General features: G+C 39.8%; 2 protein-coding genes across 14 annotated transcripts in view; one reads left to right on the top strand and one right to left on the bottom strand.

Annotated features, from left to right (window-relative positions):
- SLC17A1 (solute carrier family 17 member 1) overlaps positions 1 to 27,446 on the top strand; it is a 212,627-nt gene that overhangs the window by 58,717 nt on the left and 126,464 nt on the right. For 11 of the 13 annotated variants that reach the window (XM_082848000.1, XM_082848001.1, XM_082848009.1 and 8 more), the window contains one exon: positions 18,703 to 19,198. The exons of 1 other annotated variant lie outside the window; for it this stretch is intronic. The gene's annotated coding sequence lies outside the window, so the exon portion shown is untranslated. Of the gene's footprint in view, positions 1 to 18,690; positions 19,199 to 27,446 lie in introns of those variants that run through there. One more of the 13 variants, XM_082848005.1, reaches the window with a different exon arrangement.
- LOC309967402 (putative small intestine urate exporter) lies at positions 16,565 to 24,444 on the bottom strand. Its single transcript, XM_082848033.1, is given in 5 exon segments — positions 16,565 to 16,936; positions 16,939 to 16,951; positions 18,303 to 18,393; positions 19,228 to 19,375; positions 19,464 to 24,444. Coding segments are annotated over 5 exon segments (564 nt in total). The 5' UTR covers positions 19,645 to 24,444; the 3' UTR covers positions 16,565 to 16,805.

Here is a 27,446-nt window from a genome sequence, read left to right on the forward strand (position 1 = left end):
TAAATGCTATCAAGGGGTCAAATTATATAAGGTCTGTGAATTTATTAATGGGTCTGGCAAGAGTTACTTTAAAGGTGATCCTGACTAGAGTGGTTTTCAAATGAATGATGGAGACAAAGTGTCCATTAAAGTTCAAGGGAGAATCTGATATTGTGCCTTTCTTCTCTAAACTCTGTCAGTGGTAAATAAATAAATAGGAAAAATGTATTTTTGTAGAATTAGTTCAGCTAGTACACAAATAAGAATTGATAGATGTAGAAAATCCCCATTTTGCAAACCCCAGTGAATTAAGGGATCTAGGGTTGAGCATCAGTGGCTGATATCACAAAGAGAGACATAGAGACATTGTGTACATCCTGGTGAAAAAACGCACCACCATCAAGGTCTTGCTAAAAAGATCAAACTGAATGTGATCAAGCCTCAGGATACAGCTACTGTTTTCTAATAAATACAGAAAATAGAGAATATGTAGAACTAAATCCTAAGGATATCATCAGCAAATCTAAACTGTCTTATAATTGTCTTTAACAAATGAATTATAAGGAAAAAGAAGAGTGATGGAGGGGGAGTCTCTGATTCAAAGAGACTTAAAAGACATACAAAATGGGGCTTCCCTGGTGGCACAGTGGTTGAGAGTCCACCTGCCGATGCAGGGGACACGGGTTCATGCCCCGGTCCAGAAAGACCCCACATGCTGCAGAGTGGCTGGGCCCGTGAGCCATGGCCATTGAGCCTGCGCGTCCGGAGCCTGTGCTCCACAATGGGAGAGGCCACAGCAGTGAAAGGCCCACGTACTGCAAAAAAAAAAAAAAAAAAAGACATACAAAATGTTTAAAAACTGGCAAAACAACTCTACAGTGATACATATGTGGGTAATAAATCTACAAAGACATGCACAGAAGACATTACACTAAATGTCAGGATAGTCATTACCTGTAGGGGGAGGGAGAGGTTGTGATTAGGAGAGACCACATGGAAAACTGCTGGGATCCTGGTGATAGTCTGTTTTTCATATCCAAAGTTATGATTAAAAGAGTGTTCATTGGGTGGAGACTTTAGGGTTCTCTATATAGAGTACCATGTCATCTTCAAATGATGACAGTTTTACCTCTTCCCTTCTGATTTGGATACCTTTTATTTCTTTTTCTTGTCTGATTGCTATGGCTAAGGAAGTGGAGACAGCAAGAATAGATAGCCCTATAAAGGAGAGCTGAGAAACGTCATGGTACAGTGGGGAGTGTTTTATATGTTTGCTGTTTTAGAATTAGATGTAATAGTATATAAACTGATGGTATAATCTAATAGTGAGGTTTCACAATATTGGAGAGAAAATGCACATGCAGAATTAAACTACTTGATTTACCAGGACTCGTTCATACTATGAGGCTCAGGTTGAAGCAGCAGCTGAGTCCCTGTCCATAGGGAACTTAGAGAGCATGGCACAGAGGATGGAGGTGTGCCTCAGTGGGCACTTGCAGTATAGCTCTCCTTGAAGACTGTGAGCTTCTGCAAGGTACAGCCTAATGGCTTCACCCACTGAAAATCATCCCAGGCCTTCACCCAGGTCCCCTCTTTCTCTCCCTAAAAAACCATAATGATAGAGAGAGAGTCAGGCTGGTGAAGGGGCTCTGACCACCATGCACATGTGTACATCCACAGAGAAAAAAAGGGGAGCAATGCACCAGGCTGTAGAAGTCTGGAGAGTTCTGCCTTTCTTGGTCAGGAAGTGCTGCTGCTACTGATAACAGCAATTTTATAGGCTAAGAAAGTATTTGTGCTCAAGTAAACTTTTATTATACAAATTATGTACATATTAAAAAATGGTGTGTATGATTCCTCGTTTAAAAAAAAAAAAAAAAAGTCCAGAGGGGATGAAATCCAAGCACAGTGCAGAGGCTGGCCTTGGATACAAACCCAGAGTTTACCCATAGTAGCTGAGAGAAAGTAGGGTTTATGGACACAGACTTGGTAGGTCAACACATAGGTTGGCATTTTGTCTGTGCAATAAACAGTGAGGTTTTCACTTAAACTGTCCTCACTTCTTTTCATTCTTTTTTCTTCTTTTTCTGTTCAGTGGCAGTGATTTCTCCTACTCTGTTTTCCAGCTCACTGATCTGTTCCTCTGTATCATTTAGTCTACTATTGATTCCTTCTATTATATTCTTCATTTCTGTTATTGTATTCTTCATCTCTGTTTGGTTGTTCTTTTATATTTTCTAACTCTTTGTTGAAAACTTCTAATTTCTCATTCTGTGCATCCATTCTTCTCCCGAGCTCTTTCATCCTCTTTACGATCATTACTCTGAACTCTTTCTCAGGTAGATTGCCTATCTCCACTTCACTTAGTTCTTCTTCTGGGGTTTTATCTTGTTCCTTCATCTGGGACATGTTCTTCTGCCACCTCATTTTGTCTCAGTTGCTATTACTATTTTTATGTATGTAGTTGGTTAGTTATATTTCTCGACCTTGGAGAAGTGGCCTTCTGTAGGAGAAGTCCTATGCATTCTTGCAGCATACTCCTCTCTTGTCACCCAAGGTATAAGCTTTAGGGATTCCCCCTAAAAGGGCTGTGTGTTGTGGTCCTTCTGTTGTGGCAGTCTGCCTATGTGGGTGGTCTGGTAGGCTTGGTTGGCCCCTGGCCCTGTTGGTTGCCAGGCCTTGCCTTGTGTGGCTGCTGTTGCCTAGTAGGGCCTGGTCACAGGTGGCTGACTGCAGAGACCCTCCCAGGGCCCCAGGGTTAGTGCTGGCTCACTGGTGGGTAGAGTAAGGCTCCAGAAGGCTCCATTGCTGTTCCCCACCCCAGCCATTGGTGGGTGAAGCCAGGTGCTAGTGTTAGTGATGGACTGCTGGCAGGCAGAGCCAGGTCCTGGAGTCTGGCTGCAGGGCCCAGGGATCCCAGAGCTGCTTTCAGATTGCTGGGGGAAGGGGTGGGGTTCCTGACACAGTTGCATATGAGGTCCTTCATGTCCCTGTGTTGTCCTGCTAGTGGGCAGGGCTGGGGCCCAGCTGGTCCCAGGGTAGGGTGTGGCCTGCTATGAGTGTGCTGTGTGGTGCTCAGGCTGTGGGACTGTGGTTTTCCTGTGTCTGGTGTCTGCCTCCTGGTGGGTGAGGCTGGTCTGGAAGCGAGTGCAGGCTTCCTGGAGGACAGGGTCAGTGCCTGCCCACTGGTGGGAGGAGCTGGGTTTTGGTCTTCTGGTGGGCAGGGCTGTGTGTAGACGCCATGTCTAGAGGCAGCTGTGGGCTCAGGAAGTTTTTAGGCAGCCTGTCTGCTGATGGATGGGGTTGTGTCCCCACCCAGTTAGTTGTTTGGTCTGAGGCATCCCAGCATTCCAGACTGTTGGGTAGGGCCAGGTCTTGGTGCTAACAGGCCAGAGAGAGGACCCCACGCAGTGGCACCCACCAGCATCAGTGGCTCCCAAATATGTATGCCACCAGTGTCTGTGTCCCCAGGGTGAGCCGCAGCTGCCTCTCACCTCTCCAGGAGACTCTCCAAGACCAGCAGGTAAGTCTGGCCCGGGCTTGTATCAAATTACTGCTTGTGCCCTGGGTCCTGGTGCATGTGAGGTTTTGTGTGCACCCCTTAAGAGTGAAGCCGTGAAGCCTCTATTTCCCGCAGTCCATTGGGACTCCTGAAATTAAGACCCACAGGCCTTCAAAGCCAAATGCTCTGGGGGCTTGTCTTCCTGGTGTAGCACCCCCAGGCTGGGGAGCCTGATGTGGGGCTCAGAACTCTCCTGGGGAAGTTCTGTACTATAATTATTCTCCAGTTTGGTTGCCCACCTGAGCATATAGGACTTGATTATATTGTGAGTCCTCCCCTCCTACCCATCTCATTGTGGTTCTTCTTTCTGCCTTTAGTTGTAGATCTTTTTCTGATAGGTTTCAGTCATTTTCATAGATGATTATTCTGCAAGTAGTGATTCTGATGTGTTTGTGAGAGGAGGTGAGCTCAGGGTCTTTCTACTCCCACATCTTGACCAATCTCCAAGGTTTTTACTTAAGAGACAGGAGTTGAGAGAAATGGAAAGAAAAGGAATCCACACTGGAAAAGGGTAAAATTACCATTATGAGTTGATGATATGATTGTTTACCTAGAAAATATAACTGGGTTGGCTGGAAAGCTACAGAAACAATAAGTGCACACAGTAAGTTTCCTGACTAACCTATTAATACAGAAAATTTTTTTCATGTTAAACAATAACTAGTTAGCAAATTTATTGAAAGAAATGATCCAAATGATGGTTGCAGGGAAATCTGATATGATCGATCAAAACTTTATTTGACTCAGTTTGCCAGCACCAAGAACTTTCCAAAATGGTGCACTCACAAAACTTCACCAGGATGCATTTATGCTCAAGATTGCTGATTAGAAATGACAAAGATCTGGACCTGGAATTAAACATGTCTATCAATGGTGTCTTCGTTAATAAATTTTGTAAGTGAATGGAATATAACCAGCAGCTGAAAAATATGGGATCTCATACAAATATTTTAATATAGATATTACTGAGGCCATTGTTATGAATAAGCACATAACAACACTAGGAAATATTCCATAGGTGATAGCAAAAGTTCATCTTCTATTTCCAAGGTACAGAGTTGGGCACAGCTATGGAAGCAATCACACTACTTTATTCAGACCCTATAAATCTTAATTGTTTCTATATATTTGACCTATTTAAATACTAAAAGTTTTTAGTTTTCAGTTTAGTTTTATACTAAAGTTTTCCATGATTGTTATTTCTATTCATTTCTGTTTATGTCCAAGCAGTCATTATTGAATATTCTGATGTTATATTACAATTTCAAAAAGATTTTGACAAGCATATCTTAATTGAAAATTTAATTTTGATTTTGTAAAGTTATCAGCCTTTTCCATTTGTTGAGTTTTACTCATTTGACTTTCTGATATTGCATCTTCAAATTTTATGTGTGTGCGTGCTCGTTTTAGATTCCCAGGAACACTTTTTCATAGCCTTTAAATTCCGCCTTTCTGAGTCATTTCATTTAGTATGTGTTCCTTACAAAGTGTATATATTTGGGTTCAATAATTTCACCCATTCCGAGAGTTGTCTCCTATGTTAGCTGAGTTTAACACAACTGCATTCATTATGTTTACAAATATACTTCATTTTCTGTCATTTTATTTTATATTCCCTTAAAACAAAGTCCTCCTCCTCCTGCCCCCTTGCCTGCCTCTAGTAATTTGGAAGGTTTATGGAATATTGTAAGTTTGGGTTGTGCTTACACTCTAATGAAATCTTTGAAAATGTGTTCATTTTCCATTACTATGCTACATTCTTTTCCTGCCAAAATATTTAACATATTCGACTTTTCTAATTACTTTTCTCTGGCTAGGACCAATTCTCTCTGAGCTTGTAATTCCCCAAGCATGGTGTGGGTAGAATTTCCTCAGTTCTCCTATTTACCTGGTCGCTGTATCCATCTTCCCATCAGTCTGCAGCTGGAGGTCTGAGAGTTTGAATCCACTTTTCAGACCCTAGGCAAGAGGACTGCTCAGGGAACACCAGCCCGGGTAATGGGGTAGTTCCGGAGACGTTTTCCTTAGCTTTGCTTTTTGTTTTGATGTGCTGATGGTTGTTTCTTCAGTCATCTGCGTCTTCAGGGCTGTCAGCCATAATCAGCGGTATTTTTCCCTGTCAGTCAAACTGACACACTGTTGCAAAGGTGATCAATCCCAACTTCCCATCTTTATTTAAGAAATTGGGGGAAAACAAGAAAGGGCTGAGTCACAGCCACGTGTTTCTCCTCCAGCCCAGAAGCCATTGCCAAAGGGCCTGGGACGCCAGAATTGCAAGTGTCCACCTGGTTCCCAGATGCCCTGGCCTTGGGGCATTACCCTCTCTTACTTCCAGAGGAATGTACCAAACTTTTGAGTCTGGTAGGCATCGTGAGTTGATTTCCAATGTCGCTTTTTCATTTGATCCCCATTGTTTTGAATTTAGCAAATAGTCCTTGTTGTTTTTGGCATGGTGTAGTGCTCTAGTCTTTGTAATTTTCTGATTTTGCTTCTTTGAATTTATTTCAGTGGGTTCCAGACATGGTAGTTGTGTAAAGGGACATACATTCTGCCTGTGAAAGTTTGTTTAGAGCAAGGCTTCTCAGCCTTTTTGTGATGGACCTCAATTCACAATATAATGCCCAGAACTCCAAAGGAGAAAGATTATAGTGAAATAGTTATCAAGATATTTTAAAAACATGTTTATGATCATATATATGCTCCTTTATTAATTAATTAAATAATGAGAACTAATTACAGGTCTAATAGATCCATTGTAATTTCAAAACAGTGTTGAGCAAAACAGCATATTTTGCGATATTGGTAATAACTGTAATGACACAAGAAGATATCTGTGATTTCTTAGGCTGTCAGTCATCAGTACTGCTAATATTACTGTGGTTTGTTGCCTACATTCATAATAGATAGAAATGTTAAATTTCAGCCAGAGGTTGGGGATATAAAGATGTATTTTTTTTCTATAAAGTTTTTCTATAAAGTTCTATAAAGTTTTTTTCTATAAAGTTTTTTTTCTATAAAGTTCTATAAAGTTTTTTTCTATAAAGTTTTTTTCTATAAAGTTCTATAAAGTTTTTTTTCTATAAAGTTTTTTTCTATAAAGTTTTTCTATAAAGTTTTTCTAAAGTTCTATAAAGTTAGAACCCCTGCTTTCTAATATTCAACCAGATTAAAAAAAATACTTTTAAAGCATTTTTATAAGTGCTGAGAAGAGAGCTACAACGTCAGGACTTCTATTCCTAAAGGAGATTTATGTTTTGTTGTGTGTGGTAGGGCGTGTGGGGAGGCGGGTATAGGGAGAGAAGATGAATGATATCTATAGTTTAAAAGTTAAGATAATTCCAGGTTCTAATAGCCCATAAAGAACATGAAAGAGGGTAACGTGATACAGAGAGTCCAGGAGAGCTGCTTTAGTTGCAGATACAGGACGTGACATTTGTGTTGAGACTTCAGTGATGAGAAAGAGAGCCTCATGACAATCAGGGGAAAGAGTGCTCCGAGCATCAGAAATAACCAAGGGAAGGACCTAGAGATGGGAATGAGCTCAGTCTACGTAAGAGGGAGAGCAGAGGGCAGTGTGGTTGGAATCTAGTGAGTGACGGAAAGTGAGATTGGGAACTAGTGAAGGGCCAGATCCTGTAGAGCTTGAAGATCATGGTAAGAGCTTGGTTTGAATTTAATTCTATTTATAATTGGATCAATTAAATGCTTTTGAGGAGGGAGGTGACTTGCCTAATTAATGCTGTATAGAGATCCTCTGGCTACCTTCTAGAAAAGGGTCTCTAGGAAAACAAGAGTGGAGGCAGGGAGACCAGACTGAGGCTGTTTCAGAAGTTCATGTCAAAGATGTTTGTGGAGTGGGCTAAGATGGAGGCAGAAGGAATGGTGAGAAGCAGTTAGATGTAGACTCTGCAGGTAGAGCTGGGCAGACATGGCAGGGAGATTATGCATTGTGCAGGAGAGAGAAGAAACAAGGATGGGACCCAGATTTTGGTTTTAACAACTAAGTGAATAAGGAAGTACATTACACAGAACTCTCAGCATTTCATTCATGGTGTGTTGTCATACTTGCCTTTGCCACCTAACTGTTTTCCATAGCGGCAGTACCATTTTACATTTCCACAAGCAATGTGTGAGGGTTCCAATTCTCTGCATCCTTGCATTTGTTATTTCCTGTTTTGTTGTTTTATTATAGCCATCTATTGCGTTTGAAGTGGTTTTGATTTGTGTTTCTCTAATGATTTCTTTTAACATCTTTATTGGAGTATATTTGCTTTACAATGTTGTGTTAGTTTCTGCTGTATCACAAAGTGAATCGGCTATATACATATATCCCAATATCCCCTCTGTCTTGTGTCTCCCTCCCACCCTCCCTATCCCACCCCTCTAGGTGGTCACAAAGCACCAAGCTGATCTCCCTGTGCTATGTGGCTGCTTCCCACTAGCTATCTATTTTACATTTGGGAGTGTATATATGTAAATGCCACTCTCTCACTTCGTCCCAGCTTACCTTTCCCCCGCCTGATGTCCTCAAGTCCATTCTCTATGTCTGTGTCCTTATTCCTCTCCTGCCCCTAGGTTCTTCAAACCATTTTTACTTTTAGACTCCATATAAATGTGTTAGCATATGGTATTTGTTTTTCTCTTTCTGACTTACTTCACTCTGTGTGACAGACTCTAGGTCTATCCACCTCACTATAAATAACTCAATTTCGTTTCTTTTTATGGCTGAGTAATATTCCATTGTATATGTGTGCCACATCTTCTTTATCCATTCATCTGTTGATGGACACTTAGGTTGCTTCCATACCCTGGCTATTGTAAATAGTGCTGCAATGAACATTGTGGTACATGACACTTTTTGAATTACGGTTTTCTCAGGGTTTATGACCAGTAGTGGGATTGCTGGGTCATATGGTAGTTCTAGTTTTTTAAGAAACCTCCATTCTGTTCTCCATAGTTGCTGTATCAATTTACTTTCCCACCAACAGTGCAAGAAGGTACCCTTTTCTCCGTACGCTCTCCAGCATTTATTGTTTGTAGATTTTTTGATGCTGGTCACTCTGACTGGTGTGAGGTGACATCTTATTGTAGTTTTGATTTGCATTTCTCCCGTGATTAGTGATGTTGAGCATCCTTTCATGTGTTTGATGGCAATCCGTATATCTTCTTTGGAGAAATGTCTATTTAAGTTTTCTGCCCATTTTTTGATTGGGTTGCTTGTTCTTTTGATATTGAGCTGCATGAGCTGCTTGTAGATTTTGGAGATTAATCCTTTGTCAGTTGCTTCATTTGCACATATTTTCTCCCATTCTGAGAGTTGTCTTTCCATCTTGTTTATGATTTCCTTTGCTGTGCAAAAGATTTTAAGTTTCATTAGGTCCCATTTGTTTATTTTTGTTTGTATTTCCATTTCTCTAGGAGGTGGGTCTAGAGGATCTTGCTGTGTTCTACCTATGTTTTCTTCTACGAGTTTGATAGTGTCTGGCCTTACATTTAGGTCCTTAATCCATTTTGAGTTTATTTTTGTGTATGGTGTTAGGGAGTGTTCTAATTTCATTCTTTTACATGTAGCTGTCCAGTTTTCCCAGCACCACTTATTGAAGAGGCTGTCTTTCCTCCGTTGTATATTCAGGCCTCCTTTATCAAAAATAAGGTGATCATAGGTACATGGGTTTATCTCTGGGCTTTCTATCCTCTTCCATTGATCTATATTTCTGTTTTTGTGCCAGTATCATACTGTCTTGATTACTGTAGCTTTGTAGTATAGTCTGAAGTCTGGGAGCCTGATTCCTCGAGCTCCATTTTTCTTTCTCAAGATTGCTTTGGCTCTTCAGGGTCATTTGTGTTTCCATACAAATTGTGGAATGTTTGTTCTAGTTCTGTGAAAAATGCCATTGGTAGTTTGATAAGGATTGCATTGAATCTGTAGATTGCTTTGGGTAGTATAGTCATTTTCACAGTGTTGATTCTTCCAATCCAAGAATATGGTATATCTCTCCATCTGTTTGTATCATCTTTAATTTCTTTCATCAGTGTCTTATAGTTTTCTGCATACAGGTCTTTTGTTTCCCTAGGTAGGTTTATTCCTAGGTATTTTATTCTTTTTTTTCCAATGTAAATGGGAATGTTTCCTTAATTTCTCTTTCCGATTTTTCATCATTTATGTATAGGAATGCAAGAGATTTCTGTGCATTAATTTTGTATCCTGCTACTTTACTAAATTCATTAATTAGTTCTAGTAGTTTTCTGGTGGTATCATTAGGGTTCACTATTTATCGTATCAGTTCATCTGTAAACAGTGACAGCTTTACTTCTTCTTTTCTGATTTGGATTCCTTTTATTTCTTTTTCTTCTCTGACTGCAGTTGCTAAAACTTCCAAAACTATGTTGAATAATAGTGATGAGAGTGCACAACCTTGTCTTGTTCCTGATCTTAGTGGAAATGCTTTCAATTTTACACCATTGAGAATGATGTTGGCTGTGGGTTTGCAATATATGGGCTTTATTATGTTGAGGTAAGTTCCCTCCAAGCCTAGTTTCGGAGGGTTTTTTTTTAATCATAAATGGGTGTTGGATTTTGTTGCAAGCTTTTTCTGCATCTATTGAGATGATCACATGGTTTTTCTCCTTCACTTTGTTAATATGGTTTATCACATTGATTGATTTTCATATATTGAAGAATCCTTGCATTCCTGGGATAAATTCCATTTGATCCTGGTGTATGATCCTTTTAATGTGCTGTTGGATTCTGCTTGCTAGTATTTTGTTGAGGATTTTTGCATCTATGTTCATCAGTGATATTGGCCTGTAGTTTTCTTTCTTTGTGATATCTTTGTCTGGTTTTGGTATCAGGGTTATGGTGGACTCGTAGAATGAGTTTGGGAGTGTTCCTCCCTCTGCTATATTTTGGAAGAGTTTGAGAAGGACAGTTGTTGTCTCTTCTTTAAATGTTTGATAGAACTCAACTGTGAAGCCATCTGGTCCTGGGCTTTTGTTTGTTGGAAGATTTTTAATCACAATCTCAATTTCAGTGCTTGTGATTCATCTGTTTATATTTACTATTTCTTCCTGGTTCAGTCTCAGAAGGTTGTGCTTTTCTAAGAATTTTCCCATTTCTGCCAGGTTGTCCAATTTATTGGCATATAGTTGCTTGTAGTAATCTCTCATGATCCTTTGTATATCTGCAGTGTCAGTTGTTACTTCTCCATTTTCATTTCTAATTCTACTGATTTGAGTCTTCTCCCTTTTTTTCTTGATGAGTCTGGCTAATGGTTTATCAGTTTTTTTTTATCTTCTCAAAGAACCAGCTTTTAGTTTTATTGATCTTTGCTATTGTTTCATTCAAGTCTTTTTCATTTATTTCTGATCTGATCTTTATGATTTGTTTCCTTCTGCTAACTTTGGATATTTTTGTTCTTCTTTCTCTAATTGCTTTAGGTGTAAGGTTAGGTTGTTTGAGATGTTTCTTGTTTCTTGAGGTAGGATTGTATTGCTGTAAACTTCTGTCTTAGAACTGCTTTTGCTGCATCCCGTTGGTTTTGGGTCATTGTGCTTTCGTTGTCATTTGTTTCTAGGTACTTTTTGATTTCCTCTTTGATTTCTTCAGTGATCTCTTGGTTATTTAGTAGTGTATTATTTAGCCTCCATGTGTTTGTATTTTTTACAGAATTTTTTCCTGTAATTGATATCTAGTCTCATAGCATTGTGATTGGAAAAGACTTGATATGATTTCAATTTTCTTAAATTTACCAAGGCTTGATTTGTGACCTAAGATATGATCCATCCTGGAGAATGTTCCATGAGCACTTGAGAAGAAAGTGTATTCTGTTGTTTTTGGATGGAATGTCCTATGAATATCAATTAAATCCATCTTGTTTAATGTGTCATTTAAAGCTTGTGTTTCTTTATTTTTTTTCATTTTGGATGCTCTGTCCATCGGTGAAAGTGGGGTGTTAAAGTCCCCTGCTATGATTGTGTTACCGTTGATTTCCCTTTTTATGGCTGTTAGCATTTGCCTTATGTATTGAGGTGCCCCTATGTTGGGTGTATAAATATTTACAATTGTTATATCTTCTTCTTGGATCGATCCCTTGATCATTATGTAGTGTCTTTCTTTGTCTCTTGTAATAGTCTTTATTTTAAAGTCTGTTTTGTCTGATATGAGAATTGCTGCTCCAGCTTTCTTCTGATTTCCATTTGCATGGAATATCTTTTTCCATCCCCTCACTTTCAGTCTGTATGTGTCCCTAGGTCTGAACTGGTTCTCTTATAGACAGCATATATACGGGTCTTGTTTTTGTATCCATTCAGCCAGTCTATGTCTTTTGGTTGGAGCATTTTATCCATTTACATTTAAGGTAATTATTGATATGTATGTTCCTATGACCATTTTCTTAATTGTTTTGGGTTTGTTATTGTAGGTCTTTTTCTTCTCTTGTGTTTCCTGCCTACAGAAGTTCCTTTAGTGTTTGTTGTAAAGCTGGTTTGGTGGTGCTGAATTCTCTTAGCTTTTGCTTGTCTGTAAAGGTTTTATTTTCTCCACCAAATCTGAATGAGATCCTTGCTGGGTAGAGTAATCTTGCTTGTAGGTTTTCCCCTTTCATCACTTTAAGTATGTCCTGCTACTCCCTTCTGGCTTGTAGAGTTTCTGCTGAGAGATCAGCTGTTAACCTTATGGGGATTCCCTTGTGTGTTATTTGTTGTTTTTCCCTTGCTGCTTTTAATATGCTTTCTTTGTATTTAATTTTTGACAGTTTGATTAATATGTGTCTTGGCATATTTCTCCTTGTATTTATCCTGTATGGGACTCTCTGTGTTTCCTGGACTTGATTAACTATTTCCTTTCCCATATTAGGGAAGTTTTCGACTATAATCTCTTCAAATATTTTTTTCTCAGTCCCTTTCTTTTTCTCTTCTTCTTCTGGGACCCCTATAATTCAAATGTTGGTGTGTTTAATGTTGTCCCAGAGGTCTCTGAGACTGTCCTCAATTCTTTTCTATCTTTTTTCTTTATTCTGCTCTGTGGTAGTTATTTCCACTCTTTTATCTTCCAGGTCACTTATCTGTTCTTCTGCCTCAGTTATTCTGCTATTGATTCCTACTAGAGAATTTTTAATTTCATTTATTGTGTTGTTCACCATTGTTTGTTTGCTCTTTAGTTCTTCTAGGTCCTTGTTAAAAGTTTCTTGTATTTTCTCTGTTCTATTTCCAAGATTTTGGATCATCTTTACCATCATTACTCTGAATTCATTTTTAGGTAGACTGCCTATTTCCTCTTCATTTGTTTGATCTGGTGGGTTTTTACTTTGCTCCTTCATCTGCTGTGCATTTCTCTGTCTTCTCATTTTGTTTAACATTACTATCTTTGGGATCTCCTTTTCACAGGCTGCAGGTTCGTACTTTCCATTGTTTTTGGTGTCTGCCCCCAGTGGGTGAGGTTGGTTCAGTGGGTTTTGTAGGTTTTCTGGTGGAGTGGACTGGTGCCTGTGTTCTGGTGGATGAGGCTGGATCTTGTCTTTCTGGTGGGCAGGACCACGTCTGGTTGTGTGTTTTGGGGTGTCTGTGAACTTATTATGATTTTAGGGAGTGTCTCTGCTAATGGGTTGGGTTTTGTTCCTGTCTTGCTAGTTGTTTGGCATAGGGTGTCCAGCACTGGAGGTTGCTGGTCGTTGAGTGGAGCTGGGTCTTAGCATTGAGATGGAGATCTCTGGGAGAGCTCCCACTGATTGATATTACATGGGGCCAGGAGGTCTCTGGTGGTCCAATGTTCTGAACTCTGCTCTCCCACTTCAAGGTTCAGGCCTGATACCCAGCCGGAGTACCAAGACCCTGTCAGCCACACAGCATACCTCCTCACTGAACCCAGGAATAGTTGATATCTGCTAAGTGACCTGATGCGAGTTGTCCTGATGCCTCTCTTACCCAAACTCAGAGGCAGAACACCACTTGGATGAGCATGGGAATGAAAGTCACGCAGACCAAGCCCTGACCTTTGCTGCAGCCTTCACAGCAAGGCCTGGCGCCTGGGCACTGCTGGTTCACAAGTGGCTCATTTTAATACACTCTGGCCTAAAGTTACAGCTGCTTTCTAGAAAGGGGACAAAAAACACCACCTTCCTAATGATTAATGATGGTGAGCATCTTTTCATTGCATATTGGTCATATTTATATCTTCTTCAAAAAAATGTTTATTCAAGTTTTGCCCATTTTTTAATTGGGTTGTTTGTCTTTTTGTTGTTGAGTTTATATATTCTATATAAAAGACCCTTATCAGATATGTGACCTGCACATAGTTTCTCCCATTCGGAGGTTTTCTTTTCACTTTTTTGATAGTGTTCTTTGCCACACAAAAGTTTTTAATATTTATGAAGTCTACTTTATCAATTTTTTTTGTTGCTTATGCTTTTGGTGTTATATCTAAGAAACCGTTGCCAAGTCTGAGGTTGTGAAGGATTTACCCCTATGTTCTCTTAAAAGAATTTTATTATTTTAGCTCTTACATTTAGATCTTTGATCTATTTTTATCTAATTTAATTTTTGTAAATGGTGTGAACTAAAGGTCCAGATTCATTCTTTAGAATGTAGCTATCCAGTTATCCCAGAACAATTTGTTAAAAAGACTATTCTTCCCCCATTGAATGGTCTTGGCATGTTTGTCAAAAATCAGTTGACCATAGACACTTTGGTTTATTTCTGGACTCAGTTCGATACCACTGATCTATATATTTATCCTTATGCTAGTACAACTCTGTCTTGATTACTGTTGCTTTGTAGAGAGCTTTGAAGTGTGAGTCCTCGAACTTGGTTCTTCTTTTTCAAGAATGTTTTGGCTATTCTGGATCCCTTACAATTCTGTATTAATTTTGGAATCAGCTTGTCAATTTCCACAGAGAAATTGCTTGGATTCTGATAGAAATTTCATTAAATCTATGGCTCAATTTCAGGAGTTTTGCCATTTTAATAGTACTGAAGTCTTCCACTTCATGAACGTCGATTCTTCTCATTCATTTAGATCTTCTCTCATTTCTTTCAACAATGTTTTATACTTTTCAGAGTATAAGTCTTACATTTCTATTGTTAATTTTACTCCTAAATATATTCTTTTTTATGCTACTTTAAATGAAATTAGTTTAATTTTTGGATTGTCCATTGCAAGTATATAGAAATATGACTGATTTATGTACATCAATCTTGTATCCTGAAACCTTGCTGAACTCATTTATTATTCAAATAGTTTTTTAGTGGTTCTTTACAATTTCTATATAGAAGATTATGCCATCTGTGAATATAGTTTTATTTCTTCTCTTCCAGCCTAAGTGACTTTTATTTCTTTTTCTTGCCTATATGCCCTGCCTAGAACCTCTACTAGGATGTTGAATAGAAATGGCAAGAGTGGACATCCTTGTCTTGTTCTTGATCTTATAGGGAAAACACACATTTAAAATTTTTTTCAAAGCCTTTCTCTAACTCCACTCTCCTGAGGCTTTTACTTTTATGTAATCCTAAATTGTTTTAGAACCATATGACTTTTTAAAAATCACATCCTGAGCAATATCTGTGAGGTACCGTAACACCCCACGTTGGAATTTCATGTCTGTTATATATGGCCACCTACAGCAAGTCTTCAATGTAACATCATCATACACCCTGTTACAGAATTAGTCACCGTAAATTTGGCCGGATACAGGCCATCCTAGAAAAGAGGAAACAGAAAATCTTTATTTTTTCCCATGGACTATGTGCACTTAAAGCAGTGACATGTTGGTGAGAGATGTCAACTTTTTTCTCAGTCTTGGGTGAAATACCTGTGTTGCATAGTATTTTCCCTCCTGTGGATAAAACGCATCATGGTTGCTTACGTTAAAGGAATGTTTATATGCAGCTAACACGTAGAAACACATGTGGGGGTACTTACCGGTAGTTATTAGGCAACGTAAGTAACTGTTTCTACTGGGAAACCCAGAAAATGTCTGTTTGTATGAATGGCATGTTTTAGTGTGTCTTCCTCATCACTGCCCCAGATAGGCTCCTGTACTGATACCCAAATTAAGCACCTTGGCCACTTCCCCTTTTTAGGTTTTGGAGAACATTACATCAGATGAGTTGATCTGGACACCTGCTAACCAGGTGAATCTGGGTTTCAGTCCAGTTTGCCAGATAGCACTGTCCCAATTGCCACAGGTTTTGGTAGCTTGTTCTTTGAAAGGACTGGGAATGTTTCTGAGCAGAACCAGAGTGTGTGGTTGGTGGAGGATCACAAAAAGAAGTTTCATTTTCTTAGTAACAAATATTTACAAAGAATGGGAATTTGGTCAAGTACAAAAAGTGTGCCTTGTGAATGCTGCGAATAAAATGTATTCCTATTAGGGAGAGCAGCAATATCAAACTACCTGAGTCCCAAACCCCAGGAGTGTGCAGTGTTTTTATTTTCAGGATACAGCATAGGTATAGAGCAAATGGTGGATGGTTTCATACCACATGCTTGGACCTAGCAAGATACTGGAATTGTTCAGACCTCTCACTCAGAGACTTTTGAGAGTAAGAACGAGTAAGGAGGATAAAATTGCACCGTTTTTATGTCAAGAGATGAGAAGTGTAACAAATGCCTAGGATAAACTAATTGGGACAAAGAAAACAACTTGAAAAAATATACTAAGCCAGACTATTCCTTCGAACTGTTGTAAAGCTTTCTTATATCCACTGGGTACCAGGACTCAGTGACATTTATGTGTGCTTTTTTCTTTCTCTACAAAACTTAGTGTAGAACAGAGCACTAGGAGAGCCTGGGTCTGAACTCCTTATTGAGGGGGAGAGGGACCAGCACACAAGCTGGGACTGAGGGGCAGTCACCAGCCCAAGGAAGAAGATGGCATGGAGATTCCTAGGAGGCCAGTCCCCACCCCCAGCCCCTGCCACCATGCACACCCTGTGGGCATCTCTTTTGTCCATGTATTGTTTGCAACAAGTAACACATCTGAATTTTAAATTTGGGTTTATTTGTCTTCCACTCTGCATTAGTTGCCTTATAAATGATTGTTAAATAAACCGAAAGCAAGCACAAGAAGATAAAATTTTATTCTAAGACTTTACGAAAGAGCCTTTCCATGATTTGCAACTCTTACTCCTCCATGTCCTAGGTGTATGGGCCAGTGGAAAATCTGAGATTTCTGTATTTTAAGGACAGCCCATTTTGGGGTAGAACTGTAAGTCAGGGGAATGTCCATGAGGGCAAACAGTGAACAACTAAGCACTGGCATCTAATTCATCACTCGGTTTGCTCAGAAGCGGGTGCACCTCTACCTTTAGCCCAGTCCTGCACCTCTGCTTGGCCAAAGATGAGATAGAAAAACAGGCCTGCTATGTTCACAGCACCTGAAAGCAAGAAGACATTCCTCAGCTGAACTCTGAGTCCTGGAGGCAGGAAACTACAAGTTATTAACAGTCTCCTAGTTCTTGTCCCTCCTGGTTCAGAAAGCCTTTGGCACCATATTCTACCACCTTCATCCCCAACTCTGCCCCGCATTATATGTTCCTGGTTGTTCTTAGAATATGCAGGTACATTTCTGGTGCCCTGGCCTTTCCCTCTGCTGGAATATTCCTCCCCTCAAGTAGTCATTTCTCTCGCCCATGTACTTGCTTCCCATAAATATTACTTTTTCAATGAGACTTCCTCGGCCACCCTACTTAAAACTGAAATCCCACCCCCTCTTATGTGCCCTATTCTCCTCTCCGGCCCTACTCTTTTCTTAGCGCCTACCACCAATCACTATACCATGTTTTCGTTTAGTTTGTTAGTTTTCTATCGGTTTCTTTCCTACCGACTTCACAAGGGCAGGGACTTCTGTTGGTTTTATTCACTTAAACAGTGCATTGCACATGCTAATGTTCATTGCATATATGTCGAATGAATGAAGAGATAAATGAGTGAGTGAGTGAGTAATAAGGGAAACAAGAGAAGTTTGAGAATTTCCGTTGTAAACAGTGTTAGTCAGTGGCTGGAAGAGAACTGAAGCTTCAAAAAAAAAAAAAGGACTTGGTGTCAAAAACAATACCCTTTCTTTGTTATTCTCCATTCATTTTCCTGGCTTACTGGTGGAAACCACAGGAAACTTAAAGAATGATAGTCATGTGAATGTCATATATATGTTTCTTCACATAAAGTCTGTATCAGTCCGATTCTTATGAAATTGTCATCAGATGAATTTGTTTATTCTGACAACTTTAAATGCATCTCCCAGGATGGAAGGCCGCATGAGTGTAAAAACACTATGTAAGCAATACTGGGCAGAGGAATTCCTGTACTAACCACTGATGAGCATACCTGTAATGTACAGGTTGCTCCTTCGCTCTGTCATTCACTCATCCACTCAGCATCTCGTTCATTTTTTCTATAAATATTTGTTGGGTTCCTACATAGGGTGACCAACTCTTTCCAGATTGCCTGGAACTTTCAAGGTTTTAGTGTTGAAAGTCCCACATCCCAGGAAACCCCTCAGCCCCAGCCAATCAGAATGGTTGGCCGTTCTATACTTCACAAGAAGGGTCATGATTATTGCTAGAAAAGGTGATGATTAGCATGAGAAACTCATTCTAAGAACTCATAAAGCATAAACTCATACCATAGAGCATTCTCCTTCACTCCATACCCTGAACATGTGGTAATTTTTCTGCATGAGCTGAGCCTAGGGTCAGAATGAGAGGCTGGATGATATTTTGGGGTGACTCTTGTGAATATCATAATCATCAGAACATTTGGCCTTACATGACTGATGAAAAATCCGGCAACTGTGGGAGAGATGGCTCCCACTATGTAAGAAAAGATCTGTGATAGTCCCCTGAGTAAGGCACTGTACCTGCGAGAGAGAAAGTGTGAGAAAACAATATTCCTCTGTAAGCAAAGGGTGAATCTCAGCTGATCTGTTGCAACTCTATGATTATCTCTGGGGATTGCTGGAGTTGTGCTGACCCTTAGTCACACCTGAATGAAATGTACTGACTAGTGATGAGTATAATCCAGTGCTAGGATCTGGGATTTCCAAGGGGTAACCTGCACTAACTTGTCAACGTTCATTATACAAAAGGTACAGATTGATGGTTGGCAGCTGGTTTATATGTTCTCTTGTCTTCTGCTGTGGAGCCTGATCTTTCAGCCTTGCTTTTAGGTATAAAAGACCTCCCATTGGATGAGACATTGGCTTCCCTGAGACCAAGGTGTCTCCCATGTAATTTGGTGGTTCATTACCTGAAGATGAAGTGTGTCCTATTGACTGTGAACGGTCCATGGATGGTCCCTGGGAGCTATATTTGGAAGTCTCAGTCATCTGGTATTTACCTATATCAGAGGTGAATGTTTCTCCTGCTATCCTGTATCCTCTACCTTTATTAAAGCCTTACATGAGCACGCCCTCTGAAGTTTACGAGTCCTTTCAGCGATCCAGCCCTGTGTAACTGCTGCGTTCCCCAACAGAAAGAAATTGGTGTGAGTCTCCCACAGTTGAACTGTGAGTGTGGCCACTGACTTCTGTTTTCATCTGGAAAAACTAAGTTCACAGAGGTTGGCTAGCTTTGGGTCCCTTCCGGGAATTATTTGGATGTACGACTGGTGCTGAAATTTCCTGTGACCCATTGCAAGTGTCACATTTTACCCATGTGTCAGAGCAGGTTTAGGGATGATCACAGGTCCCTACCGAGGAGCAATATCCATGAAGTTGACAAGGGCTCCTGATTGGCTGAGGATTTTGGTAGCAGAAGACAGTATCAAGAAGGCCATGGTGGCACTGAAGCTGGATCTGATCCAGAAAAGGGACACGAAGAACGCAGATGGGAGGAGAACCCCTGGGGCAGGAGAACAAACACAGTGAATAGGAAGCTTCCCTGAGCATCCCACATCCACCCACCACCCCATGTCTACCTTGGTTCTTACCTATGGCAGTGAAGAGTTTCCTGATGGTATTGAGTCTGAGGATTTTTCTGGAGAGGAGAAAATCTGCCAGTAGACCTCCAGGGACAATGCAGATACAGGCAGAAACAAACGGCAGGGCTGACAGCATCCCACTCTGAGAACCAGAGCTCAGGTGAGGTGCATGCCTCACTACACCCACCATGACACAGATTGATCCCTGGGTGGATTGTCTACGTCTATAGCTTTCCTTTTATATACACATCACCTTTAATATGAATTTCTGGAATGAGCCAATATAATTTTAGTGCCCGAGGGAAAATATGCATACAGTTCAATTTGAAAAAAAAATGGACCAATGCTGTCTTCATATATAAGGATCATGTAGAAATAGATATTAAAAGGAACAAAAGCCAGTAGAAAAATAGTCAAAGGATATGAATGGACCATTTACAGAAAAAGAAAAATAAGTGATTTCTAACATATTAAAAGGTATCCACCCTCATAATAGTAAAACTACTGTGAGATACCATTTTATCAAACTGCCAGAAGTGCAAAAGTTTTGTGACGTGATTTGTGGTGACGCCAGGGGTATCAGGTACTTCCAAATATTATCAATGCCCAATGGAGGGCAATTTGACAATAAATATAAAAGGTTATAGAGGAGATAGATCAAGATAGTGGAGAAAGAGGACGTGGAGCTCACCTCACCCCATGAAACATCAAAAATACATCTACATGTGGAGCAATTCTCACTGAAAACAAACTGGAGACTGGCAGAAAGACTCTTATACAACCAAGTCTGTAAGAAAGTTTCGCATGTAATTGGGTAGAAGGGAGAGAAGTGATCAGATCGGGACCTACACTCCTGGGAGGGTACACAGAAGAGGAGGGGGAATTACACAGGCTCAGAGATCCTCCCTGGGGAGTGAGTGGTGAGAACCACTGAGCACTACGCCCTAGGGTCTGGCACCAGGAGGACACGTCCCCTTAGCTGATTTGAAAAACTGGGATTGATAGCAGGACTGTAACAAACCAAGACTCTGCTCATGAAGAGCAGGCACACGCTAGCTTACTCCCAAAAAAAGGCAGAGGAAGCAGATTGAAACTGACAGGGACTCTGGCTTGTTTCCCACCACTGCCTAACACACACCCCAGCCTGAGCAGAGCACCTGCTCCAGCCCCTCTTGCTCCCAGTGCAGCTCCACACTGGAGAGAGGGCTGCCATGGCTGAGAGGAGTATGCAATTGTGAGGGAAAGAGGTAGCTCAGACTTAGCACAGCATCTGGACATTGCTGGTGCCTATGAAGGCAGAAGATCAGGAGCTGTCCAGGACTCCGACTGGTGCCGGCACTACCACGGTCTATACTCCAACCCATACCAAGCACCCACTCCAGCTCCTCTTGCTCCAGCGCTGTTCCCCTCTGGGTGAGTGTGCCTGTGCTGGGAAGGGGGAGAGCACACACTTAGAGGGAATGGAGCCAGATCAGACCAACCCTCAGGTCTTCTGACCCAGCAACGTGGAACCCACCCCCACCCTGATAGTGTGGTGTTGGCCACCAAACCGAGGAGAAGCCCTGGCTCACAACTGGCTCTTGCTCTAGCCCTTCTACTTCTAGCCCTACCTCCTACCCTGGTGATAGCTGCTAGCACACCATTGGGGAAGAGGGACTTATGCTCAACATCAGATGTAGCTGTGCCACCAAAGACACTGGGCACATACAGACTGCACAGGGATGCTTCCATACAAGGACACCACTTCAATTCCAGGATAGTTAAATGTTTCACCTAATTTCATAGAGACAGAGAAAGTTAAGCAAAATGAAAAGATAGAGAAATTTAATTCAAAGGAAAGAACAAGAGAAAACCCCTGAAAAAACAAGTAATGAAACAGAAATAATGTTCCAGATAAAAGTTCAAAGTATTAGTAATAAGAATGCTAACTAAATTAAAGAGTAGATGAACACAGTGATAATTTTAATAAGGAAATAGAAAACATATAACAGAGCCAGCCAGAACCAAAGAATACAATAACTGAAATGAAAAACACAATCAAAGGAATTAACAGCTGACTAGGTGACACAAAAGAATGCATATGTGACCTGGAAGATAGAATAATGGAAATTGCCCAATCAGAGCTGCAAAAAGAAAAACAAAAGAGTTTAAGAGATCTCTAGGATAACATTAAGCAAACCATGATTTGCACTATAGGAGTCCCAGAAGGAGAAGAGAGAGAGAGAGAGACAGTTCAAAAATGTATTTGATAAAATTATGGCTGAAAACTTCCCAAACCTGCAGAAAGAAACAGATATCCAGGTACAGGAAGCACAGAGGGACCCAAACAAGATGAACATAAACAGACCTACACCAAGACATATCATAATTAAAATGGAAAAATTAAAGATAAAAAGAATTCTAAAGGCAGCAAGAGAAAAACAGTCATATACAAGTGAACCCTCATAAGACTATCAGCTGATTTTTCTGCAGAAACTTTGCAGGCCAGAGGTAGTGACATGATATATTTAAAGTGCCAAAAAGGAAAAACCTGCAACTAGGATACTCTACCCAGCAAGATGATCATTTAGAATTGAAGGAGAGATAAAGAACTTCTCAGACAAGCAAAAACTAAAAGAGTTAATCAATACCAAACCTACCCAAAATGTAATGTTAAAGGGTCATCTCTAAGTGGAAAAGAAAAGGCTACAACAAGAAGTAAGAATCTATAGGAAAGCAAAAATCCCACTAGTAAAAGAAAATAGACAGTAAAGACTGGCTCAACTACCTAAATAGGCTAGCATGAAGATTAAAAGACAAAAAAATTGTAAAATCAACTATAAATACAATTAACAGTGAAGGGATAAACATGAAGATGTAAAATATGACATCAAAACATAAAACATGGAGGAGGGGAGTAAAAAATGTAGATCTTTTAGAATGTGTTTGAACTTAAATGACTACCAGTTTAAAACAAGTAGATATAAGTAAATATACATGAACCTCATAGTAACCACAAATTAGAAACCTACAATAGATACAAAAAAAACGAGAGAAAGGAACACAAGGATACCACTTAAAAAATCATCAAACCACAAGGGAATAAACGAAAAGAAAAAGGAACAGAAAAGAACTATAAAAACAATCAGAAAACAAGAAACAAAATGACAATAAGGACATACCTACCAATAATCACTTAAAATGTCAATGGACTAAATGCTCTAATCAAAAGACCTAAGGTGGCTAATTGAATTAAAAAACAAGACCCATCTGTATGCTGCCCACAAAGACTCACTTCAGAGCTAAAAACACATACAGATTGAAAGTGAGGGGATGGAAAAAGACATTTCATGCAAATGGAAATGACAAAAAATGGGGGTAGCAATACTCATATCAGACAAAATAGACTTTAAAACAAAGTTTATAACAAAAGACAAAGAAGGGCATTATATAATGATAAAGGAATCAATACAAGAAGATATAACACTTTCTAACATATATGGACCTAATATAGGAGCACCTAAATATATAAAGCAAATATTAACAGACATAAAGGGAGAAATTGACAATGATATAATAATAGTAGGAGACTTTAATACCTCACTTACATCAATGGACAGGTAATTCAGACAGAAAATCAATAAGGAAACAGTGGTCTTAAATGACACAACAGACCAGTTGGACTTACAGGACATTCCATCCAAAACCAGCAGAATACATATTCTTTTCAAGTGCACATGGAATGTTCTCCAGAATGGATCACATGCCAGGTTACAAAAGAAGTTTCAACAAACTTAAGAGGATAGCAATTATATCTGGCATTTGTTCCAACCACAATTGTATGAAACTAGAAATCAATTACAGGAAGAAAAATGGGAAAAACATAAACATGTGGAGACTAAAGAACATGCTACCTAAAAAAAAAAAAAAAGGGTCAATGAAGACATCAAAGAGGACATAAGAAATACCTTGAGACAAATGAAAATGGAAACACAGTACTCTATGTACTAAATCTATGGGATGCAGCAAAAGCAGTTAGTTTATGGCAGTATAGGCCTTCCTCAAGAAACAAGAAAAATCTCAAAATCTGCTATTTGAAAGAGAATGAAAAAAGCCCAAAGTCAGCAGAAGCAAGGAAATAATAAAAATCAGAGAGGAAATAAATAAAACATAGGCCAAAAATAAATAAATAGCTATAGAAAAGATCAGTGAAACCAAGACTTGGTTTTCTGAAACGGTAAACAAACTTGATAAACCTTTAGCCAAGATCATCAAGAAGAAAAGAGAGAGGATCCAAATAAACAAAATAAGAAATGAAAGAGGAAAAATACCACCCAATACCACAGAGATACAAAAAAATCATAAGAGAATACTATGAACAGTTTTATGTCAACAATTTGGACAACCTAGAAGAAATAGATAATTTCTAGAAACATACATGACTGAACCAAAAATAGACAATCTGAACAGACCAATCACTGATAGTGAAATTGAATTCATAATTTAAAAAATAACTCCCAGTAACAAAAGTCCCGGACCAAATGGCTTCACAGGGGAGTTCTACCAAACATTAAAGAAGAGCTCATACCTATATTTCTCAAACTATTCCAAAAACTGGGAGAGGGGGGAATACTCCCAAATTCATTCTATGAGACCACCAGTACCCTATACCAAAATCAGACAAAGACACTTCAAAAAAGAAAATTATAGGCCAATATCTCTGATGAATATAGAAGCAAATATCCTCAACAAAATATTAGCAAACAAAATTCAACAATATATAAGAAGGATCATACCCCCATGATAAAGTGATTTATTCTAGGAAGGCAAGGATGGTTCAATGTTCACAAATCAATCAATGTGAGACATCATATTAACAAAAGGAAGGATGAAAATCACATAATCATCTCAATAGATGCAGAAAAAACATGTGACAAAACTTAATATCCATTTATGATAAAAACTTCCATCAAAATTGGAACATGGGCTTCCCTGGTGGCGCAGTGGTTGAGAGTCCGCCTGCCGATTCAGGGGACACGGGTTCGTGCCCCAGTCCGGTAGGATCCCACATGCCACAGAGCGGCTAGGCCCGTGAGCCATGGCCGCTGAGCCTGCACGTCCGGAGCCTGTGCTCCGCAATGGGAGAGGCCACAACAGTGAGAGGCCCGCACAATCCAAAAAAAAAAAAAAAAAAATTGGAACATAACATAATAAAGGCTGAGAAAACAGGGCAGATTGGGGACAGGAATGAGAGTAAGATTTTTTACTCTTTTACCTGTTTATATATTTTTTTAAAATGTTGATCCCTGTTTTTATCAATTCAACTCCTAAATTAAATTGCCATTAAAGAAAATGCAAGGAAAGGAGGCCATTCTTTGTTGTATGTAACACAAACAATGAAAAGGATTTCACTGTCAACTGGTCCGAGATGTTTATTTTACATATGAGTAAACATATGTTGAATAAGACTTCTAGGAGGAGAAAATAAAGAGAATTGAGGACAGGCAATACTTTTAAAAATATTGAATAGGACTCCTTCAGAATAGATGAAACATAAGATTTCTCAGATTCAAGAATTACAAAGAGTGTCAAGCCAAAGAAATGAAATGAAATTTATATCTAGACATATCATAAGGCTGCAGTATATGTATACTGCTTTTTGTATACTGCAGGATACAAAAAGCACAGGCCTTATTTTTAATAATAGATGCCATTAAAGGTCATTGACAGAAGGGGAGAAATCCATTTCAGTAAGATATCAGACAGGGGAGAGGTGTTTTTTAAACTTCTATAAAATAATTTTAAAAAGACAAAATATAGGAAAATGGGTAAAGAGCAGGTAACTATCAGAAGAATAGATAAATACAGATGAAGAACGAACAGTGGGAAATGCAGTCTGCCTTACTATAGAGGAAGGCCATGGATATCAAAGGAACAATATCATACTATCTCTTACCCATCAACCTTCATAAATATTTAAAAGACTTTTATCACCAAGTTTAGGCAGAAGTGTGAGTAATAAGCTGTTATTTATGGTGGTCAAACTGCATTCCTTCTACCTGATATTGCTGCTTCACGGTGTCTGCACAGCCACACACAGTATGTCCCAAGACACTCCTTGTAGCAGCAATATTTGTAAAAGTAAAAAATCAGGAACAACTAATGATCATTAATATTTAAATAGTTAAGTAAAGTACATGTAAATTTTAGAATACAGCAGTCAAAAAGAATTAATTGGATCTATATTAAAAAGCATATAAAGATTTAACAGACATTAAGTGGAAAAAGTACATTGTAGAATAGTAAGTATAAGATAATAAGTAAAACATACATATACATAATATTCCATTATGTAATTTATGTGTTATAAATGAATAGAAAATTTACAATGCTGAGAGAGTGACAGCTCTCACCTACATTGTCCTGAGCTCTGGTTTTAAAATTAAGATGCATGAATCTGGCAACATGGGTCATCTGTATATAAGGGAATGCAGAGGACCACTCCCTTGGGGAGGGATGGCCACGGGGGGATTTAATTCTATCTATGGTGTTTAAATGTGTTACAGCAATAATGTATTTGTGAATTATTACTGTGATTAAAAAACACATTTACAATTGCAACAACAGAAAGCTGTCACAAAAACTGGGGTCACAATGTGTGGAATCTTTCATCCTGACACCTTCAGAAATTGTGTGCACCTGTGTACGTGTGCGGTAACGTGTCTAAGTGTAAATGGATGTTCAAATAGCACTCTTCTGACTCCAATTTGATTGAACATATCCTATTCTGAGAGGAAAACAATACATGTTGCCTTTATTCCAAAACGATGGGAAAGATTGGAGAAGGAGGAGGCTGCTGAGGGCACAAACTGACTGAGATGAAGAAGCTGAGAGGGTTTCTTTAGAGGTAGTTGCTGGTACGCTCCGTCTCTTATTCACCCTGCCTTCAAGAAAGAGGGGAAGTGGGTGCCGCCCCTCACCTCAAGTCAAACGATAGCTGCTGCCTGCAAAGGGGTCGCCCAGAGATTGACTTATGTCCCCTGGAGGTTGTGTGTGTGCATGCCGGTGTGTATGTGTGAGAGAGAGAAGGGGACTGATGAGTGACACAGGCCTTAGAATCTAAGGCCATGGGGCTGTGACTCTTGGCCTGAGGCCGCAGAACAGAGAAGGGCCCACAGCACACTGAGAGGTCAGGAGACCTCCCACAGCAGCAGGTGCAAAGACGCCTGGACAGAGACCTGCAGGTTCCTTCTGAACCAGATACGGATGATTCAGGAGAGGTCCGGTTTACAGCCTTTTAAAATCCTGCCCAAGAGAACTGTCTAGAGGGGCCACATACCCCAAAAAAGGTGGGGTGGACTGCAGGATGCCCAGCAGGTGAGGGAGGAACAGTAAGGGCTGAGCAGTGGACACGCATCACCTGTGACATGGGGGAGACTGATGGGTGTCCCCAGTGGGGAACTCTCCAAAAGGTCAGCACTGAACATCCACCCAAGCCCAGAGAGCCCCAATGCCAGATCACAAGAGTCCCAGTCAAAACCCACACTTCCGGCCTCTTATCCACCAACCCATATCTCCCTAACCACCAGCCCTAGAAGGATCAGACGCCTCAGCTAGCAAGAGGGGCGAGGGGAGGAGCTGACGGAGAAGGGAATAAGAAGCCAGACCAAATCATCCACCACACCCCTACCCAATCAGACCCAAGCTGGAGGCGGGAGAAGCTCTACTTTTAGATAAAATTTGGAGTTTTATGCTTTTCATCAGACTGCAGCTATTAATTATAACATGAGATTATTTGGAGGCTGAAAATAACCAATGGACTTTTCACTCTCTGAAAGAGATCAGAAAAGTTATGGGGCTGAGCAGATATAAAGGGAAGTGAGGGCAGGGCAGGAGTTGCTGGTAAAATAAAATTTCTAATTTCTCTCTATGGAGTACTACTTTTATTAACATAAGAGCAAGTATATATCTGATTCTTTGATGATTTGTTTTTAAGTATAAGTGCAAACATTG

The sequence above is a fragment of the Leucopleurus acutus genome (genome assembly GCF_964270905.1).
Source record: "Leucopleurus acutus genome assembly, chromosome: 10".
NCBI lineage: Eukaryota > Metazoa > Chordata > Mammalia > Artiodactyla > Delphinidae > Leucopleurus > Leucopleurus acutus.